The following is a 23293-nucleotide window of genomic DNA, read 5'->3' as shown; positions in this document are numbered from 1 at the left end:
TTTATTTGTGATGACAAATGTCTGACAGTAGTAGGAAACCTATTAGTTATTTCTTTTTTTTCCTACTAGTTATTTAAAAAACTAGACATACTGTCACACCAATGTAAGGGTATTATAACAATAATGGATGAGAAAGTAACTTTTTCTCTTTTTTTTTTTTTGAGGACAATTATACTGTTAAGAGATGGTTTTTAAAGATATTTGGGGATTTTTCTATTGTTAAGTGATTTTTTTTTGATGGGAACAATGTAAATGCAATCCCACAAAAACTCTCCTATCAACACTATTAAAATATTTGAGGGAAGAAATTTCTAAACTTTAGAAAAATATTTCAAATTAAGTTTTTCAATAGCTTTGAACCCTTTCATTAAAGTTTACAAAATGATATCTGGCTGGCTTATAAGAACTAATATTAGAAAAAAGGAAACATACCAGTCAAATCTCAAAGACAACCTTTGCTACTTGGTGAATGTGAGTGAAAACTATTTGACTTAGTAGGCACAGATAATGATATGCTCTTTCATTTTTTATTTTTGTGAGGTATCTTGTCTAGTTACAACCACCAATAAAATTAGTGTTGAAATAAACTGGACTTAGGACAAGACTTTTGAATCACTGTTTCACAAAAAGATTAAGGATTTTTGAAAATATTTAGCACATTTAATTACATTTTCTCACTGAAACTATTTTCCTTGAGCTGTACAGTAGATAAAGTGCTATTAAAATATTTTTTTGGTGAGAGAAAAACATTTCTGTATCATTAACAGATAAGTCAACTTAATCTTCATTTTAAATATATACATTTATGTAATCTTTTATTTTATCATTATATAATTTGCCCTTTATTGCTAGTTTTGAATGTTTTATGCTATACTTATATCTGTTTATAGTACACATAGATCATTTATAAACAAAGGTATATATATGTGTGTGTACACACATATATATTTATATACACACGCATATATACAAAGCATGCAAGCTTTGCTTTTTATTCGATGAGGGCATCCGACTTAGAAGAGTTAGGAGACCAGGGAAAAATTTCTGCAGACACGCTGCTCACCTAGATCTTGGTGCTAATTTCCTCAAAGTTCTCTTAGTTTATTTATATCCAAAAATGTACTGTGGGGAAATGCATTTCAGGGTTGCTTTTATTTATTGCTGTCATTACTTTCCTGAAAAAGAAAATCCAATTTGACTTTCTAAACTAGAATTTCAATTTGATGGCATGACACACCAGACCTGGGAAAGTTCCTGGAAACGTGAATAGCAGAAAGTACAGGAAATAAAGGAGAAGTAGTAGGACTTGTATTTTGACTCACTCCATTGATCATCAGGAGAATAAGGCCATTGTCAGCTGTTGTTCGAACTTCTATGTCAAAGCGAGTCACCTGACCAAATTTCCCTCTCCTTGTGATGTTTCTCACTGCAGCATAACTGGAGCCATCGAAGAAGTAACTGGCAGCCCGACTCTGAGTGAAGGCCAGCTTATCTCTGAAATGGAAATATAAGGGTCATTTGAACACTACTGTTTCTGTTATGCTTTTCAAGTGAAGCTATTTTAACCCATTCTTCTAACATCTTCTGTGGACCTTACAACATTTAAATGAAGTACTGTTGTCTGCACGGAAGAGATAAAGAGATATTTGTAGGTAATTTAAATGGATTGTTTTCTTCTTTATCCTGCTAGACAACTGAAGTCTCCAAAGACACCCCAGTCTCTGGAATCCTAAATCAAGGCTGCAAACAAGTTGTTTAACACTTGACACTTGGGCATGCTCATCTATGATAGAGAAAAGGTGAAGAGTTTTTTGCAGGTATGACTTATGCAGTTTCAAAACTGGCTTCCCCAAACAAAAGCTCGAGAACCTGAATATTGACTCTTACTTGTTCTACCTGCTGCTCTTGCATGAATATCCAAGTCTTTAGTATTCTCAACTGTCTCTTACCGGGCACAGGGCACTGATGTGGAGGGGTCCATATTATAGATGTGCTTAAAGTTGTATAAGCTGATCACATCATTATTCAAAGTGGCCAGTTCCAGGCAGCCAACGAAGCCAGGCAGGTTTAAACTGGCAGGGAGCTGTGCAAAAGAAAAGGTAAAATCAACTATTTCATGATCATGTTTTACTCAGACGTCACAGAACAGACAATGAAACTAATAGTAGGTCAAAGGGACCTACTCCTTCTTAGAAATATCTTTCTAGACCCCAGTGTGTTTATGCCAAATCATTTAGATATGCAGTGACTTGTCAGTTGTGCAAATCAGCAGAAAAAGTGGGATTTCCTGAGTGCAGATTATGTTCGAGTCATAGGCTGGACAGAGAATTCATGACAAAAATCAGTCCTCATGTCAGCTTTGTGAGTTGGTATTCCCGGTCTCATATAATGAGAGAGAAAATAATCCTCAGAGCAATTCCAGTAATGTGCCCATAACTAGTAATAATAGTCCTGAAATTGGAACCCTAGATCAACTTCCCATCTTCTTCAACCTATCCCTTATCTACCCTTCATCAGATTTCATACTCTCTCCTAGGTCCTACCCCCACTCTCATCTCAGTAACTTTATTTCATACCTGTATTAGGTGAGATAACTGAATTTTTGAAGCCACCACTGCAAAGCTGAAGACTAGGTCTAAACTGTGGGGACACCACAAGCTAGGGACATTCCTGCAGCAGGTGTGGGTAATATTAATTATATATGCATGTATCAGAATGAAATGATCTTCAGGAGTTAGTTATAGCTTGAAAGCATTTGACATTATTCAAATATGAGTAGCATAGACCAGATTTATAGATTCTTGTTCAGAATTCTACTCCCCACTAAACCAAGCTGTTAAAGTGATACCAGCAACCCCCAAGTCATTATAGGTTTATGGATTTATAAAAATAATTACTGTAGATTTGTAATAGGTAAAAATACAGCTGTATGGCTGACCTTGAAATTGGAAGGCACTCCACCAACATAAAACACTATGTCCTCAGGGTCCAGATCCAGCAGGGAGTCATCTCCTGAAAATTCCCCCTTTTTAATGAACTTTTCCTCTGCCGTGCTACTTAGACTCGGGACTGTTAAAAACACCTTTCCATGTTTTCCAACCCTATTGAGATAAAGAATTTTCACTCGTTATTAGATAATTTGTAGAAAATACTTTTTAAATGTCAAAATGTTAGTGTTCCCTCATCACAAAGTTGGTAATTTAATTCTGTCACATTAATAAGCTTTTATAAAATATCACAATCAATGGGAAAGAGAAGAAAGGCATTTCATTTTGAAATTAATTCATGGATTGACCAGGTAAAATCTAATCAGATTGCGACTTGGAAATGACTTTTTTCTTTTTTACTAATGTGTTTGGGAAAGAATACAAGAATAATGGAAGAAAAGGGAGAAAAAATAAAGGGAAGAAAATGCTACTCATAACATCCACAGGAAGACACTGTGTGTGTGCGTGTGTGTGGGCACACATGTGCATGCAAGCCTTCAAAAGCTTTCTTGTGAAATGTGCATATATGCCCTATGTCATGAATTCACCGTACCTTTCAATCTTGACAATGCTAAAGTAAGCAGGCCAGGAACTGACAGGCTTGGAGTCCAGGGGAATCTCCACATCTTTAGTTCCCAAATTATAGATGTATACCAGGTTATCATTTTTGATTGCAAGACCCATATACTCTTTTTTGGCCTGAAAGATCAAGAAGTATGAAGTACTTTAAATAAAATTCATATGAATGAACATCAACTTTTATTTTCATTTCTTTAAAGGACAAACAGAAATCCAAATACTTGGCTGTATACAAGTGACTTCTGGCCTGAATTACAACCCAAAGCTCCTGTGAGACCAGGCAGTGGCTCTTCCTTTCCAACCTTCCTGTGGCCACATAAGAGTCTGCTGGCCCTATGCTCGGTCAAGCTTGTGAAAATTTGTTGGCTGCAGGAATAGGCTAATTTTGTGAGGCTAACCCAGGGATATAATACAGCCTGACAGTACCCATCACTACGTATCTCCAAACAGGATTCAGCATCAAACAGAATAGGTTTCTGCTTTTCTCAAAGTCCTTGAGGTGTTCCATTCAGACTCATCAAAGTTAGTAGTGTGATGGTGATAGAAAACAATCCCCACAATATCGCACATGGAGAAGAAATTACTTGTCCTTAAGTCTTTCTTTTAATCTTGCCATTAAAATGAGATCTTCTGAGTTACCAGAATGGGCATTGTTTTGGCTTGTTTGCCCAGGTGGCTTTATTTTAGGCAAGAGAAGAAGCAGCTTGCTTGTAAATATTATTCCCTCCTTTCAAATTCATGTTCTTACGTTTTTGCTTCCGAGGTACAGGATAAACTGATCTGCAACCTCGGTCAGCTCCGGCTGCTTTACAGGAGGTTTCATGTACAGGCTCAGAGACGTGAAGGCCTTTAAGTCATCCATACTGGTTCTCGAGTGCACTTCCACCGCTGACTGGCCATCAAACATCATGGAGACTTGGATCTGGAGTTACACAACAGTTTCATTAAAAGTGCTTTGCAGGAATGGCTCTCATTGTTCTTCCCTCATTTGTGACAGGGGCTTCTGAGCTCTCCTCACCTCCATATCTTTAGTTATTTACTCACATCCTCCCCTTGTTGGAGAGAGGCTTAGGGCAGATTATGACAGTTTAGAATGGGGTGACAGAAAGCAAAAAAAAGTGGTGACTAAGTAGATCCAAAAATGAGGATAAATATGAATTCCACGATGAACTATATATTTGGTTTGCGTGAACTAAACAACTTGCTCATGTTGGCTGGTCAGTATACAGTTCACAAAGCTCATAACAGTTATACTAAACTAACTGTTTAGGAGGAATAGAATTAATCTTGGTTCCTAATACAGCTGAGAGTTTCTCCCTAGGGTCCTCATAAAAGGGGCATGTGGCGAGGCTGGGAGCCACATCCTTGCTCTTGTCTGTACAGTTGCGAGGGGTCCGGACTAGCTTTGTAGTCTCAGACCAGGTGGGCTCTGCCACTTCCTAGCTATGTAACCTTGAGCAAGTCACTTAACCTTCAGTTTCCTCATCTGTGAAATGAGGATAATAAATTTGGTGTGAGCATGAAACACAATGATTACTATAAAGTGCTTTCCAGTACCTGGCCCTATCATTATCATAACTGTGATAATGAGTTCATAAGGTGCCTCTTATAATGGCTCACAGAAAGGCGTCACAACAAAGCACAATTCAGTAAGTGCATTTCTAAGAGGCCCAATGTGATATGCTGAACTGGACTGATTCAGGGGTAATTTTTAAAGTATTTAGAAGCAGATGGATTGTGTATACTTATGTCATTTATCTCAATTTTTCCAACTGAGTAGACATCTTTACATTAATTTATTAATATTGGTTTGGCTAATGTTGGTGTTCAGTGAGCTCAAAGCTCTATTGCCAGATGACTGGAGTGCAGCTGTCCTATGTTACCAGTTGAGGAAGGACTAATACATCTTTTTTTTTTTTTTTTTTTTTGAGACACAGTCTCACTGTCACCCAGGCTGGAATACAGTGTCACAATCTCAGCTCACTGTAACCCCCACCTCCTAGGTTCAAGTGATTCTTGTGCCTCAGCCTCCTGAGAAGCTGCGACTACAGGTGCATGCCACCATGCCCAGCCAATTTTTGCATTTTTGGTAGAGACAAGGTTTCGCCATGTTGGCCAGGCTGGTCTCAAACTCCTGGACTCAAGAGATCTGCCCGCCTTGGCCTCCCAAAGTGCTGAGATTACAAGCATGAGCCACCGTGTCCGACTAAGACCAATACATCTTAATAAACAAGAAGTGTGGGGGATTAAAGTCTTACATTAATAACTGAGAGTCTGAGAATAGTGCCTATCTTCATGAAAAGCATCTCACTTCGGGGCACTGAGTAAGCTCCCAATTCCCAAAGGTAGGGCTAAGTCTGTCTTTAGCAAATGGTCTTAGGTGCTTAAGGTCCCAAAGTCATACTCTTTATGTAAATAATATTACAAGAAAGTACTCACAAAAACCTAGCTTTTAGAATACCATTTCTTGATGTACCTTTAGCTAAACCTTTTTTGAAAATAAGGTAATTTATCATAAGGGACCATTTATCATCTATCATTTAAAAGTTAGGTCTATTTACCAAGAATAATCTTCTCCATTACAAAATAGTTTATTTTTAACTCTTCTTTCTCTCAATAATTAGGACCAGTAGTCTGTTCAGGTTAATTCTTAATTGAGAAATAAAACCACATACTTTGATCATAAAAACGGAGTCTGGTCTATGAATCAATTAAAAAAATTCAAGGACTGGTGCGGTGGCTCACGCCTGTAATCCCAGCACTTTGGGAGGCCAAGATGGGAGGACCAACTGAGGTTAGGAGTTCGAGACCAGCCTGACCAACATGGAGAAACCCCCATTTCTACTAAAAATACAAAATTAGCTGGGCGTGGCAGTGCATGCCTGTAATCCCAGTACTCAGGAGGCTAAGGAAAGAGAATCGCTTGAACCTGAGAAGCAGAGGTTGTGGTGAGCTGAGATGGTGCCATTGCGCTGCAGCCTGGGCAACAAGAGCAAAACTCCATCTCAAAAAAAAAAAAAAAAAAAAAAAAAAATTCAAGAGGTTAAAGAACAAGGCCCACTTTGCCACATACTGAAAAGTTAATTGCTATGTCAGGAGATGTTCCTACAAATGCCAACTCTAGTTATCTTCTGCTAGGTTGCTTCTGTATGTGTCTCAAAACAATGTCTTTGTTGAGTTTATTCCTCTTAGCCAGTATGTGATTGCTCAGCCAACCCTGTGGGTGGTCAGTAAAATCTTCATCATAATTTGTGTTGTACCAGTGAATTTCTTGAAGAGGTAGGGCAGATGGGATAGGTTATTCCATTATGGTAATTGCACTAAAGAAACTGTTAAAATAATAAATAAAATATAAGAATGAATTGAGGCTTTTATTGATGCTTTACTTGATGTCTTTTGCTATATCAGCTTTATTGACTAGTTTAACTCTGTGGTTTTTAAAACCTGACTATACGTTAGAATAACCTGGGAGCTTTAAAGAAAATACAAGTACGGAGCTCTTTCTCCGCAGTCTAATATATTGCTTTCAGGTTGGGACCAGGAATAGATTTCATTTTCAAAGTTCCTCACGTGTTTCTAATTAGCAAATGGGGCTGAGAATTACGGAGTTGGAGAACACAGTAGAAAGGTCCAGGCTCTGGAATGTGATAATTTGTGTTATGATTATCACTAAGTGACTGATGAGTCTTTTCATCAGTTACCTTGCTGGCAACACTTCTGGTTTGAGCAATGAGCTCTCGAATCCTCTGGATGCTGGCAGAGACGTTGCTTGCAGGCCGCTTCTGCTCAACCGTACGAAGCTGATCCAGGAGCTGAGGGACAACCTCTGTCAGATTTCTTACTGCAGTTAATAAAAATTGATCACTTGAGTAAATATCTCAATATTAAGTATATTTCGTGAATCAGATGTAGACAACAAACATGTATTACATATGGTAGAACTATAAGAAATTGTTTTTAATCCTGCAAAATTAATAGTAAAACCTGTAAGGTACATGGATGTGCTTTGGTCAAAGAATAGGCCGAGGCGGACGTCTGGGCCAGAGTGACTCAGCGAGTGTAGGGCATAGGTGCATACTCCATTTGTTATAGAACCTGTTTGTGTAAGTTCATACTTGGCACAGAGCCACTCTTGTTTGAAAACATATAACTGCCCTGCTGAATGCCTTGCTGATGCCATGCACAGGGCGTGTGCTCTTGTGCCCAAAGAGAGAGTGCCAAGGTGGCCTGTCTTTCAGACGGACAGAGGGAGAACCAGGGCTCAACATGGCTCGGGTGTGCTGGTGCTCAAAGAGAGAGTAACGCCACTGACCCCTGTAAGGGAGAGCAGTTGCCTTGAAGGCAGGCAGGGGGAGCCAGGAACTGGCTTGGAGAGGGAGATAGTTAAGCTGCTGACCCTGAAGGTAAGGCAGAGCTGGCTACGCCCCGTGCATGGGAGCAGCAGGAGCAAGCCGCTGAGACAGAGCAGTGTGAGAAAGCTGCTGATGAGAGAGCTGCTGAATAAAACTACATTTCACCTGTCTACATCCCCCAAAGTGTTCTTCCAGCTATCTGCCACCCACCTCCTCCTCTCAGACCTCAGCATGGGCTCAAATCTGACCCCATGTGTGACGCCTGGCACAGTTGTGGACTTAACAAAGTTCAAAGCACAATTCGTTTCTATTTTTACGACATTTATTGTACTTATGGATCTAAAAGTTGTACGTGGAGCAGGCTTTTTCTAAAGGGCAGGGTCCACGGTATATACACAAATGTTCCTTTAACCATATAGCACAGGTTCTTCTTGCATTTCTAATATAACTGATAGAACTGGTCAAGAGGAATACTGGCAAAAAAGGTGGGAAGGTTGTTTTCCAGAATGTCCATGCACACATCATCCTGCTGCCAGTCCCAGAAGACAGTACTAGAAGGAAGCAGGTAGCACTCAGAAAAGTGGCAATTGTGCCAAAGTAGGGGTGGGCGGCTATGGTCTGTGGGCGCAGACCAGGGTGATGCTACAAGCAGATCATAGTGACCTTTTATTTCTTTTTATTCCTGCGCATCTTGCTGGAGAACAAAACATCTGGGTGTTGCGGGTTGAGGAAAGCAGCAAAAGAGGAAGTGGCTGGAGGGGGAGATGCACACTCCCCTTGACTCAGTCTAGTGCATCTGTGCCCCACAAGGCTTGCCACTCACCTACTTCTCATGTCCTTTTCTTTGAATGCATAACTTAGACATAGAAAAGAACTCAAGTCAGCCAGGCATGGTGGCTCATGCCTGTAATCCCAGCACTTTGGGAGGCCAAGGTGGGTGAATCACCTGAGGTCAGGAGGTTGAGACCAGCCTGGCCAACATGGCAAAACCCTGTCTCTACTAAAAATACAAAAATTAGTCGGGCATGGTGGTACGCGCCTGTAATCCCAGCTACTCGGGAGGTTGAGGCGGGATAATCCCTTGAACCCAAGAGGCAGAGGTTGCAGTGAGCTGAGATTGCGCCACTGCTTTCCAGCCTGGGTGACAGAGCTAGACTGTCTCAAGAAAAAAAGAAAGCACAAGTCATAAGGATACAGCTTGACGAGAGAAACTCAAAACAAAGAGAATGGCATAACTTTTTCTAGAGTTTCATTGACTGAACAGTGATTCTTAAAAGTGTGGTTCCCAGACAAGCAACATCAGCATCACCAGGGACTTATCAGAAATGCAAGCTCTTTGGCCCTGTCCCAAGCCCACTGAATCAGCAATTCCAGGAGTGGGATCCAGCAGTCTGTATTTAACAAGCCCTCCAGGTGATTCTAATGCACACTAACATTTCAGTAGCATTGGCCTAGAGATGGAATACTTTTGAGGTATTCTCTTATCTAAGGGCAGGGCCAAGGTCATTAAGCATTAGTAGCTGGGCAAGAGCAAGCCTCTTTCTAGAGAAAAGCTAAACTCAGATTCAGGATACTATGTCAGTGCAGATCAAGGAAACATCCCTTCTCTGTACTTAGGACATACAATGTTTCTAGCACAAGGAATAGAATTAAGTAAAATAATAGCAACCATCAGTTTATTATATTGATTAATACAGAGGTAAATATGTGTTGTTTGGATCACTGACAACACCTATTTTATAGTATACTAGTCTTTAAAAACTAAAGATAATATACTTAATGAATTGTTAGATAGTGATTATGGAAATGTATATAAGACAGAGTCCCCCCGCTCCCTACAATGAATTCTCTCAGAAAAAGGAGGCCACTGTATATTAGAGTCTTTATAAAGTTTCTTCATTATGGTATCCTCTTTCATTTACTTTGTTTTGAACCACTAATGCTATTTGAGAAAAGCACAGTAAACAATTTCCATTAGCACTAGTTCTGGATGCTTGCTGGAATCACTTGGTAAGGCTGTTAAAAAATGGAAACAAAAATGTAACACAGATTTAGTACATATTCCTGAGGCAATATCATTATAAATGTAAGAGTTGAATAACATGTAGACAAATGTTTTAAAGACAAAATTTTAAAAGCACTTACATGACTGGTTACTTGGAAGAAATAAATGTATACTTAAAAGATCATTACAAAAGAGCTATTTTACTGTTATGGGAATGGGTATTTGTAAGTTGGAATAAAATTTCCAGTGACAGGTCATATATGGATTTATGACTTTTCTTAATTCAGTTACAAGTGAAAGTAATATTGTATGCAAAACCATATTGGAGAACAAAAAGTTCTAGTCATGATTTGTCATGATATTGATAGACATTGTTATTTAAGAGGTTATGATAGGATTGGATAAAAATGTGAGAATGGAAAAAGGGAAACTTTACAAGTATTACGTGGTTCTAATATCTACAAAATAAATTAGGTAGACATGAAAATATTTCATTTTCATTTCTATAGAACTGTATATTCAAGTTGACCAGCATACTATTCTTAATAGAAAGCTGGAGTTATGTTTGGCTGTATTCAGTATTTGTTGGTAATAACCTGCTTTACTCAGATAAAGAAAAAGCAATGTTGCTTAGTAAAAGCAATGCTATTTAGTACTTTTTTTCCCTAAAAGCTAAACAGTATTTTGTTAAGATTATTTACCCAACATTTCATTAACTTTGATCCCTAAAGAATAAGTCTTACATTGTTACAATTGCTACCATTATTTCACATAGAAAAAATTACGACTCTTTACCAACGCATCTAGTGTTTATGTGAAATTTATATGTTTTTCATGTGTATACACACAGGTATAGATAGATAGATGAACAGAGCAAAACCGTTTCTTTTTCTAAGCTAACTTCTACAATTTTCAAATCCAAAACCCAAATGAGGAAAACTGTTTTTGACAAAAGTTGTATAGAGTTTAATGGCCAATTCCTTCATTAGATTCAAATTGTAAAATTTCTAAGTAATACCTGCATCTCTAGCAGAGTCCACTGCAGTGTTGTAAGCAGAAGAGTCAAAATTTTGAAGATTCTGCGACCAGTTGGTTAGATTGTTGGCCATGGGAGCGGTGGCCTGTTGCACCTCCATCGTGGTCCTGTTGGCTTCCTCGGTGATCAGCTTGGACTGCCCCAGGCGCTGCTGAGCGTCCCCTTCACACAAAGCACAGGGTCATTCACTTTGCAGAGAAGTCGGACATTTGTTGGGGAACATTAACACCTCTTTAACCCTTGAATGAAACGGATCTCACATTTTGGGCTCTTAAGTAAAAGTAAGATCTTTAGATAATCGTGTGGCTCACTGAAAACAGTTCCAAATTCAGAGGTAAATTAAAAAGAAGAGTATAAGGCCGGTTGCCTCCCTGGGAGGTTGGACACACCCACCTCTGCACCCGGCACCAGTCTCTGCACTTGGCACCTAGCTGCCACATGGCTCCCCTGGAAGGCTCCAGCTGATGCAAGGCTCCTGGCCAGCTCTCCCACCGGAAAACCCGCCCAACAACCCGCCAACCAATAGCGGCCCGCCCCATCTCAATCCCGCTCCCCTGGAGTCAATCAGAGCACCCAGCTGTTGCTCATTCCTCCTAGCCATAAAAACCCCACGCCCCAGGAAGTTGGCGCGACTTCCCTGGCCCCTTTCCCCGGGACCATGGAACCTTGCCTGGGAGCTGAATAAACTGGATTTTCATTTTCTTATATTGGCCTCAGTTTCCTCATTTTAAACTCAGCAATAAACCTTACAATAAGTATTTCCTATAAGCTGGTCAGAAAGCCATAGAAAATGCACATGAGATTTTAACTCATAAGAGGTTTGTGTCTGAAATTAATTGCAAATATCACTTTCTTTTATGAAAAAGTAGGCTTGTGGAACACTTATGCCATAAAAATGATGCTATAGAAGTTGATCCATAAAGAAAGGTATTTTTTTAGTAGAAAAAAAGCAAATTTCAAAGAGTTTTATTGGTGAATTCCAATTTTTGTTAAAAAATTACATCTTTAAAATAACCATGATGTAAATTTACAACAAAAAATTTTGTTTAGGGGATGGGATTATAGGTGATTTTCTTCTTGTTTCTTATCTATATTTTCTAATTTTTCTATAAGAATTATTTTTTGTAGTAAAAACAATTAGAACTCACTTAGGTGATCTTATAACTTCAAATTTTATAAATTTGAAGTTATGCCCTAATTTAGTTATTGAATTTCTTTGGCCCCAACTGTAAAATAATTAGAACTATAAACTAATTATAAATTTGAAGTTATACCATTACCTAAGTAAATTAGAATTATTTTTATTATACAAGTCATACATAATTAATTTAATAATGTATACACAATAATTTATTAAGGTGAGGGTGCCTTTCATTTAACCTCACACACTCTGGATTCTGATAAATGCTGGTTTGAATCCTGAATCTGCTTCTTATTGGCTGTGCCTGTTGCAGCAAGTTCTCTAACATTGATGAACTTCAGAGTTCATATTAGCCTGAAGGCAGTAGTGGCACTTATCCCCATGACATAAGGTATTAATATGGTCGGCTGTGTTCCCACCCAAATCTCATCTTGAATTGTAATCTCCATAATCCCCACCAGTCATGGGAGGGACCGGTGGGAGATAATTGAATCATGGGGGCAGTTTTCCTCATGCTGTTCTTGCAATAGTGAGTTCTCACAAGATCTGATGGTTTTATAAGTGTCTGGCATTTCCCCTTTGCTCAGCAATCATTCTCTGTCCTGCCACACTGTAAAGAGGTGCTTTCTATGATGATGGTAGGTTTCCTGAGGCCTCTCCAGCCATGCAGAACTGTTAGTCAATAAAAACTCTTTTTTTTATGAATTACCCAGTCTTGGGTATTTCTTCATAGCAGCATGAGAATGGACTAATACAGGTATGTTGAACACTTAGGACATTGCCAAGCTCATATTAAGCATCAATAAACAGCAACTCTGACAATGCTGATAATGAGGTTTCTTTGTGAAGGACCACTCGGCTGGCCAGAGCTTTGGTGCACTGTAGCACTGTAGCTAGGATTCACTCATTCCAATAAAACACCCATATGCTGCACTAGTATTTTAACTTTCACTGTGCTGAGGAATGCACATTTGCTTCCAATCACATCAATTTAAGATACCACTGCAGTCCCAGATTAAGGAAAACGTGTGCTTTTGTTTCTCTGCTTGAGCTTGTTGGTCTCCTTGGTCTCTATTTGGTCTCCGTTTGGACCTGCTGTTTATGTAATAAGAATGACTCAACAAGTAACGAAGGAAAGCTGTTTACAGCTGGGGCCAAAGAAATCCAATAACCAAATAAAGGCATATTGTTATAAGGAAGGATGTTCATAAGAAAGCCATTATTAAACGCTATAAACAGCTTGATCTCACTGATCTCATTAAAAGACACACACACAAGCATGCACACACACAGACAAACACACACAGAGGAAATGCTGGAAAAAAAAGGCTCTCAAATATAAAGGTCACCTCCAGGTGATGTGATTACAGCATTTATATTTATTTTCTTCTTTTTATTTTCTATATCAATTTTTTTGGTGATGAACACAAGTTATTTTGTCATCAGAAAAGAACATTTATGTCTAAAAACATTGACAATAAACAATCACCTAATCCTTCCTTGAAGGTTTATCTTACACTCCAGTGAACCAACAGATGGGACTTCAATTCTCTCTTGCAATGCTTACCTCTCTCTGCTGCTTGTAGTCGCTTAATGGCATCATTGAGTCTGGTTTTAAGGGCACTTTTCCTTGCTAGGGCTCCACCCACACGCTTGCTAGTGTCAGCCACCGCCACATCACTGCCTGTAGAGAAGGAGCAGAAAAAAGTGGCGCCAAGATGCCTCGAAAGGTTTTCTTTTCAACAAGGAAACTTCTCATTTGTAGGATGGAGTCATCTGCAGTGTTTGCAGTATTCTGAACACTCTGAACATAGATCAACAATTCTGGAAAGCAGCATTTAAAATTCGAGGTACAGAATTGCAGAACACTTGTAATACTGCTTGTGAGTGACTTGGGATGCCATAATGGTTAATTTCTTTGATGGAAACATATAGCCCTGCTGTGACTAATAACACCAAGCAGCACAATTGTTAACGAGCTGAAAAAAAAAAAATCTCTCTCTCTCTCTACATATATATGATAATGACTGGTGATAAGAATAATTCTTGCTTTCTTATTTGTTTCAATAAAATTTTAATTGCTATATAACATACATCTAGAAAAAGCCATCCTTTATAAGTGCACAGCTTGACAAATTTTCACAAAACGAACACCAAATATAACCAGCATCCAGGTCAAGAAAATAGAAACATTACCACCTTCAAAGCTCCCTAGATCCCCTGTGCTGACCCAAAGATGATCACCATTTTGAATTCTATCTCCATCTGTTGGCTGTGTCTGTTTTTAAACACTATTTTAAAAAGTGGATATAGTATTATAATCTTTTATAACTGTGATAATTTCTGTATAGAGCTATAATACATCTTGATAATGTAGCTTGTCTTCCAGCTTTGGTTTTATTATTCGACTGTCTTGGCTATTATTGGCTTTCCCCTCTCATTTCCATATAAATTCTAGAATATTCAGTTCAGGTATTTCAATCAATACTAAATTGAATCTGTAGATGAATATGGGAGAATTGTCATCTTTACAAATTTGAGTCTTCTACTCAATGAATATTATATTTATTTATTATTTACATATAAATTCTTGTTTAGATCATTTATCTGGATCTTTATGTGTAGCAAACTTAGTCTCCTTTATCAAATTTATTCCTATTTATTTGATGCTATTGAAAACACTGTTATTTTAAAAAGTTAATTTCCCATTGTTGCATATAAAATTAAGCTGATTTTTACACATTGAATTGGTAATGTAGGGTGTCATTGTATTGTTTCTAATATTAGTAGAAAAGCGTTCATTTCCATTTTAATATATTTGCTGAATATTATTTTATTTTTCAGATTATGAAAGTTTCTAAGTTTGCTGAGTCTTTTTTAAAATGGGTATCAAGTTTGTTAAATAGTTTTTCTACATGTAGTTAGATGATCATACGAATTTCACTGTATTCTATAAATGTGACAAATTACAATTGATATTTTAAATGTTAAACTATTCTTGAAATCCTAAAATAAACTCAAATTGGACATCATATATTGTGCTTTATATATGTGCTAGATTTGATTTGCTAATATCTTAATTAGAATTTTTGCATCCCTTTTGTAAGAGAATTTGGCTTATAATTTTCCTTTTTAATAATATCCTTGTGTGATTCAGGTAACCAAGTTTTGTTGGCTTCATAAATCAAGTTGGAGAGTGCTTTCTAGTTTTCTGTTTTCTAGAAGAGTTTGTATGAGAGTGGTGTTATTTCTTTTTTAAATGTTTAAGAATTCACTGGGGAAGCCATCTGAGTCTTGAGATTTCTTTGTGGGTAGGGATCAATGGATGGTTAAATTTATTATACATACGTATGTACATACAGTTCTATTAGATTTCCTATTTGCATCAGTTCTGAGAGTCTTTTGCTTACAAAATTGTTATTAAAGAGTGCTTGTGGCACAGTCGCTAAACTGGGGTTATCCTTGAGCAAATTCCATCAGGTCAGGATGTAATTATCTCATCACCTGAACTAAAGGATCAACTTTGCCAATAATTCTTTGCTTCTGTTTGTGCTTCGTTTAATTCCAAAGTACTAAGAATTTTGTTTCTTAACAAACAGCCAAATAGTTTTATCACTTCTAATTACACTTTTCTCCTTCTTTCCAATGGGATTGTAAAGCTACACTCTCTGATGGCACTCTTTTTCTTTTCTAATATGTAGTCTTAATGTGTTTGGTTTATTATTATCTTTTCCCCCCAAATATGTGTATAATGGGTGGTGTTGTCACGAAGTACAGTTAACCAAACACGAGCACTTCTTTTGCATTTTCTCTGGATAGTGTGGAGAATTTGTATTGCACCCTGACTCCTTCCTCTTTCAAGTTTCAGTTTTCAAACATTAGAATACGAACAATGTTGTAGCTCTTATTTTTGGGTCTCATGACTGCAAAAACAAAAAAGTACTGGCCGACATACCGAGAAACAATATATTTAACTCTATATTTGGAGCTCTTGATACAAAAAAGAGAAAGAAAGTCTATTTTGGGCTTTATGTTTATAAGAAGAAATATTTCAAAAGAAGTGTGTTCTATTTGGAATTTACTGTCTTACGTAAATACTCTTCATTTTTCAAAGAGTTAAGTAGAAGATTCATTTAAATAGCAGCTTCCTGAGATTATATTGATTATCAACTATGTGATATATATAATGAAAAGGAAAATTGGGAAATAAAGATTACTGATCATTGAAAGGAATTTGGAAATGAAGAAAAGCTAATCTGAAATGATAACGTCATTTAGCAGATGACCTTGGTTTAATTTGAAAACTTGAATGTACATCACAAATGTGTGTATTTTCAAGGGAAGACAATCCTATAAATGTTTTTTTCTTTTTTTTTTTTTGAGACAGAGTCTCACTTTGTCACCCATGCTGGAGCTAAGTGGCACGATCTTGGCTCACTGCAGCCTCTCCCAGGTTCAAGCAATTCTCCTGCCTCAGCCTCCGGGTAGCTGGGACTACTGGTGCTCACCTCCCCGCCTGGTTAATTTTTGTATTTTTAGTAGAGACGGGATTTCACCATGTTGGCCAGGGTGGTCTTGATTTCCTGACCTTGTGATCTGGCCCCCTTGGCCTCCCAAAGTGCTGGGATTACAGGCATGAGCCACCGTGCCCAGCCCTGAAAGTCCTATGAAGTTCTAAGCCACACAGTACTAACTCCTTATTGTTGTTCCTTTTGCAAATAAGTACATGAAGGGATTTGGCCAAATGAGATCATGATATAGGAGAAAAGGTCTGCAAAATAGTCAAATAGGCTTATGCAGAGAGATTTATTAGACATAAAATATGGAACTTTGAAGGGATGTCATTCCCAAAATAGTAAAGTGTTTTTTATGAGGTTCCATAACTCGATAATGACAATAACTCAATAATGAGAGACTATATTACAAGTTATCAAAAAATAAAATAAAATATTTAAGTCACTGTGTCATGATGACTGACACATTCTGGTCTTTACAACACAAGAAACAAAAGCAATACATAGATATAGCAACATTTATTTATAAATATTTTACTGTTAATATTCTAATTCTTCACCACCAATATTCTAAATATTTTCCAGAGAGTATGTTCATGATAGACTTACATAATAAATTAATTAGACATGTAATAATTAGAATAGAGAAACAATGGCACTTTTTATTGCCTTTGTTCACCCACAAAAATAAAATAACAGTTGTTTTACGGGAAATAAATAGTTAAGTATCTGCGTATGAAAGCAAAGTGCATTTATCTTCTCTATATAATGGCCCTTTGCAAAAGAAAAGAATATACATGATTAAATGAGATTAATTACTTTGACAAAATTGGGTGAGGTTTTTGTTTTAAAACTTGGCTTTTGTTTTTAGGTGGTAGTTAGAAGTTCACTAGATGAAGAATTTCCAACCTCATTAGTCAATGTTCAAAAATCCTTAGGAATTAGTTCATTATCTCAGAGATGAATAATGTTTTTAGTCCATTCAATTGTTTTTAAGAGTAATTCACAAGATTCAAAATTGTCTAATGTGATTTTGCTTTTATTTTTTCTCCTCTCCCTCACTCTTGGATGTGCACGCTTTATCAGGTGCAAACATTGGCCTTTGGAAAAACTTCCTTCCATATGGTCATTAGGTCTGTCATAAATACAGTAAACTGTGTAGACTGCAAACCACACACACACAAAAATGCAAATAACCAGATGGTTTCGTGGTACTCTGTCATCCTAATTGACTTATAGTGGCGATCCATTCCTTCATGGGAAACATTTTAAAAGGTCTTCTGAATTGTTCAAGAAAGAGGAAATTCTGTACTATATAGTTTTAGTGTTAAGCGTATTTTATGACATTTCCCCTTAAAAATTGGTATTTATGGTAGGTGTCTACTAATCAGCCTATTTGATTAGCAGGAATATCAGCAAGAGGTAAGATAGCCGTATGTTTCCATGTAGTTTACTACTTGGCAGTTGTTTAAAATCACAATTTTAAGTTTCAAGTCTTTACTCTTTTATAACTTAACTCTGAGCAGGAACTGTTGATATGTTATTTAGTTATTATTTATTCTTTAATCTTAGATTTTGGAAATCTCTGTCTACATGTATGAAAGGACGGAAGCAGGTGTACGTTAGAAGGGAGATAGGAAAGTGAAGATATTTACTAGACTCTGCCTTTGCTTGCAGTTCTCTGGCTTGATTGAGGAGGTTCTCGCTTTCATCTTTATGGTAAATGATTTGAGTATCAATCCCACTCACCGCCTACAAAGGAATTGGGAGGAGAGAGTAAAAATGACAGCAGAAGAAATAAGCTATTCATGGTTGTAGGATTTAAATGACACAGTTTATCTGCTAAACACCAAGCAAAATTCATTCAGCTTCATTTTCACAGCTCAAAATTAAGGTCAGATATAAATGTTACCATGAGAAAGCAATGTCTTTGGCATTTTCAAGGTAATTTTTTTTTTTTTGGAAAGATTAAGTGAACCTAGACCAAAGCCCTGGCCAAGGCTTGTCACATAGAAGCCATGCAATAAATAATTTTGAGTTGAAAAAATCTAAATGCATGCATAACACAACTTCTCTATCAGCAGAAACTAATTTTAAATATACATATATATATATATATATACATATTTTTTTTTTTTCCAGGTACTTCGACTGAAAAAACCAAGCTGTCAAAGAAAATGGCATTTGGTGACGGGAGTACAGCACATCTTGAAGAACCTGCAGACTGAAACCTTGATGGCCTTCATGAAATGGTCTTTCCTTAGTTCCCCTGCCCTTTCCACTCTTTCTGCCATTGGTATTTCACACTGGAAGTTCAAGAGATGACATGGGAAAGCAGAGAAGTCATAAAGTGGAAAAGGCAAAGTGTAAATGAACTTTAAGGGAATACTCACATCATAAATTCGGTCGGTGGTGTTCAAAGCAAATTCTGCTGTTTCGTTGGCTTCACTAACATAATTGACAATATTTTCATAGACATTTGATGCATCCAAAGCCTTCTGTACCAGCCCATTCATATCTGAACTGTGCAACTTCCTGTTAATAAAAAAAATTGTTATTTCTCCTTCTTACCTTTTTGAGGAATGGGGCCATTTTTAATGCTTGTTTTTTAAATACTTCTAGGATCACAGATGCTTCCTTCCTGTTATTCAAAGTTACCTGGAGTGGCAAGGTTTTCTTGAGGGTCACACCTGCTCTGCATTCTTCTGTATTTGCTGAACTCCATTTTGGTTCTGTGACAGCTGCCTGTCTGGCAGTGCAGCAGGAAAAGGGAATGATGATTTAAAAACAGCCTCTGCTCCTATTCCAGCAGGAAATTGTTTATGTGATGGATGTCAGGCAGAGGAATGAACCCACGATCATCACTACCTAGTGCTTATCCAAATCAGCATTGTTATTTCCTTTCCGTAGAGGAAGCCAAGGCTCTGGGAGAATATGCAGAGCTTGTCTAGGGCACATTTTGTCAAGGTTTGTCTCTCTCCTGAGGCCTGGCTGCATCCTGGGGCTCAGGAATGAGACAGCCCCAGCTGTTGGGAAGGTCTTGATGTGTGTGTGGTGGAGTACATGTTGTTTGCTGAGAGGCAATGGCAAGAAACACTGAACTATCCCCAGGTAGAAAACTGCTAGAACAAGTAAGCAATATGTACCAGTCATGCACTAGTTAAACCAGTTCCCCAAACACAGGATGTCTGACCTTGTCCCCATTGCTGACTTGCAAAGAGTGCTTTCTAGCTTATTTCTATTTTAGTAGTGAACAGGCACTATCTGCCTGTTTAGCCTATCTTTATTCCATGAAGAAATACTGAGCACCTGCTTATTAAAAATAATCACTTGTTCACAGAGAATAAATGCGTGGGTCAGAGTCTGCTCTGGGCTTTCAGCTGGGAAATGCTGTCAGTCCCCTGAGGCTCCACTCTGTTTCCCAATTTTGCACTCTATCGTGTTTCTGTTTCTTAATTCCTTCAGTGCCACCTGGGTTGGGGTCTCTACGACTGAGCTGGTCTTGGCAAGTGGTGCCCAAATGTGGGGCTCGAACCCAGGACAAAAGGTCACCTGAGCAATAGAGAAAGAAGCAGCTAATCTAAGCTGAAGGACACCCGAGAACTCTTGAAAAAAATCTCCCAGGGTAAGTTGGGAGAGCTCAGAAGGTCAGGGTCACAATGGGACAAGTTTCAAGCAAACGCAAAGTCTATCTTAGCTTGCTTCATTATTTGCTTAGAGGAGGAGTTAAAGTTAGTATTAGCTGCATAACACAGCTTTTTAATGCAGTTGAAAAATATTACCCCTGGTTTCCTGAGCAGGGAACTCTAGACATAGAAGAATGGGAAAAAGTGGGTACTACTTTTAAAAAGGCATATAAAGAAGGAGCTGAGGATATTCCAATCCCAGTATAGTCAGTTTGGGCAATGGTGCATTCAGCAGTAGAGCCATTTCAAACTGATGATAAGGAGGAAGATTCAGGGGAAGAAGGAGAATATAATTGGGATGAAGAAATTAAAGATAACCCCGTTAAGAAAAAAGAAAGACTAAATGAGGAAAAAGAAGGAGTTTGTCCATCAGCACCTCCTCAATATTTCATCAAAGAGTGGCCAGATCCACCTGACATTTCCCAGAGGAATCAGAGGCTGTTTTGAAAGTGAAACTAGAAAAGCAGTAATGGGTCTATTCAGGCTGGAATTCAGCAGCTGGTAAAGACAAAGATTTAGAGGCTTGGCAGTTTTCTGTTATAATACACCCTCAAAATCAACAAGGACAGTTTCAGGTAACATTTGAGCCTTTTCCATTTAAACTTTTAAAAGAATTTAAACAATCCATTAGTCAATATGACCTGGGATCTCCGTTTGTTATGGGACTGTTGAAAAATAACAGGGGGAGAAATACCAGATACAGATGATGGGGGGATGAAGGCAGCAAACCACATTGCCATGTATGTACCTATGCAACAATCCTGCATGATCTGCACATGCACCCCAGAACCTAAAGTACAATAAAAAGAAAAAAAAGAAAAAAAAATGTGGCCACCTCTCATAGATTAATTCCTGCTGACTGGGGCACGTTAACTTGAGCTTGCCTGCCTCCTTCTCAATTCTTACAATTTAAGACCCGGTGGGCTAATAAGGCTAATATTCAAGCTAGTATGAATGCCAATGCTCAGCCTCCAATTAATATTACCATGGAACAGCTCACAGGAATTGATGCATAGGGTCTTTTACAAGCACAGGACACTATGGCTGATTTAGCCATAGAGCAGATTAGGAAATCGTGTTTAAGAGCTTGGGAAAAGATTACAATGGGAGGTGAAAAATTTCCATCCTTTAGTGCAGTGAGACAAGGACCAAAGGAGCCGTAAGCAGACTCTATAGCTAGATTACAAGAAGCCATCAGAAAGTCAATTGCAGACACTGAAGCTCAGGACACAGTACCGCAGTTGCTAGCACTTGACAGTGTGAAGGCAGAACGTCAGCTGGTCCGAGTGCGGTGGTGTTACTACTAATTAACCACAACCAGTTAAAGATTTCTTTGTTCCTTCTCCACTCCCTCTGCTTTACTTACTTACAGAAGTGAAACGAAATTTCACATATTGGGCATATATTCCTTTCCCTCCTTTGTTGCAACCTATGTCGTGGTTAGATCGCCCCGTAGATGTATACACTAATGATAGCTTGTGGATGCCGGAGCCGATAGTTAATCAAGGCTCGTCTCATCCTCAAGAAGAATGCATTTTGATGAATATCCCTCTCGGTTTTGAACATCTACGTATATGCCTAGCAGCAGCTAAAGGATGTTTACAATAAAAAATTCAGGCATGGCTAGCCATAGTACCTGGAAAAAAATCACGCTTGTGCTCAGTTGCATATGATTTCTGGCCTTGGTATTTCTTACCATAATTTGGGAAATAAAACAACGTGTTTCGCCCACCCAAACCTGAATGTAGACAAAATAAAGAATGGTCCTTTAAGTTAAAAAGATTAACCAGGGAAGATTGTGTCACGGCAGAGGCTGAGGTGCTGTGCAATGATGGAATTATTATTGACTGGTCCCCTAAGGGGATATCTAGCATTAATTGCATCAATCAGCCCTTTTGTCATGACACAGAGTCAATTACATGGTACACAAAAAATAATAACAGTTCCGAGTCAAAACCAAACACTACTATTGTTTGAAGAATTGGGGGCATAACAAAACCTAGGCCAAGAATGGTTTGGCTGACAATGGGAACTGAACAAAAAGAACTTTGGAAAATACTTATGGCCCTAAAAACAACAGAGGTCTTGAAAGGAAACTATACTAGATCCTGTTCCAGTAATTATTATTCATTCAAAATTGTAAAAAATAAAACTCTTTGGATACAGAGTTGTGTTAAACCCCCTCATCTTTTGGTGGTGGGAAAGTTACAGATTTATTTTATTAACTCCAAAGTGACATGACAATATTGTAAATTATTTCTTGTGTGTTAATGCTTCTACGTTTAACTCTCACAACTCTATACTATCAGAGGTTGAGAGGGAGTATGGCTACCCGTAAACCTACCTGTAAACCTGTCTTGTCCCTGGGAAGCATCTCCCTCAGTGCATATTCTTACTGAAATTATACAAAAGGTTTTAAAATGTACCCGAAGATTTATTGCAACTTTAATTTTAATTATTGTGGGTCTGATTGCAGTCACAGCCACCACAACTGTGGCCGGAGCAGCCTTGCACGCCTTCGTACAAACTGCTGAGTTTGTCAACAATAAGCAAAAGAACTCCACCCTGCTGTGGCATTCTCAAACAAAGATAGATCAGAATATAGCTAATCAGATTAATGATCTTAGGGAAGCAGTCTGGTTAGGGGACAGAGTAGTTAGTTTAGAATATAGAATTCAATTATAGTGTGATTGGAATACTTCTGATTATTGTATTACTCCTTATCCTTACAAGGAAGCTGAGCACAATTGGGAAAAAATAAAGCGTCACATGGAAAGGCATGCTGGAAACTTATCTTTGGATATAGCTAAATTAAAAGAGCAAGATTTTCAGGCTTCTCAAGCACATTTAACTTTAATTCTGGGAATGGAATTGCTTGAGGGAGCTGCTGATGGATTAGCAGTCCTAAATCCAGTGACCTGGGTAAAAACACTTGGATCTCTGATTGCTGTTATGATTGTGTTATTAATTTGCCTTATTTCTCTTTGTGTAGT

The 23293-nt window shown here is 38.0% G+C and overlaps 1 protein-coding gene across 2 annotated transcripts in view; it reads right to left on the bottom strand.

The window, feature by feature from the left end:
• Positions 1–23293, bottom strand: part of LAMA4 (laminin subunit alpha 4) — a 153741-nt gene that overhangs the window by 28192 nt on the left and 102256 nt on the right. For both annotated transcript variants that reach the window (XM_017509236.2, XM_017509235.2), the window contains exons 15-24: positions 19008–19149; positions 18270–18366; positions 13668–13784; positions 10942–11121; positions 7268–7407; positions 4315–4488; positions 3541–3686; positions 2939–3101; positions 1950–2083; positions 1323–1494 (exon numbers count right to left, since the gene is read on the bottom strand). In XM_017509236.2, the coding sequence (XP_017364725.1) occupies positions 1323–1494; positions 1950–2083; positions 2939–3101; positions 3541–3686; positions 4315–4488; positions 7268–7407; positions 10942–11121; positions 13668–13784; positions 18270–18366; positions 19008–19149 (1465 nt within the window). The remainder of the gene's footprint in view (positions 1–1322; positions 1495–1949; positions 2084–2938; positions 3102–3540; positions 3687–4314; positions 4489–7267; positions 7408–10941; positions 11122–13667; positions 13785–18269; positions 18367–19007; positions 19150–23293) is intronic.

The sequence above is a fragment of the Cebus imitator genome, unplaced genomic scaffold (genome assembly GCF_001604975.1).
Source record: "Cebus imitator isolate Cc_AM_T3 unplaced genomic scaffold, Cebus_imitator-1.0 Scaffold413, whole genome shotgun sequence".
Lineage (NCBI taxonomy): Eukaryota > Metazoa > Chordata > Mammalia > Primates > Cebidae > Cebus > Cebus imitator.
The sequence above is the reverse complement of the archived record's forward strand: the minus strand, read 5'-3'. Positions and strand labels throughout refer to the sequence as shown.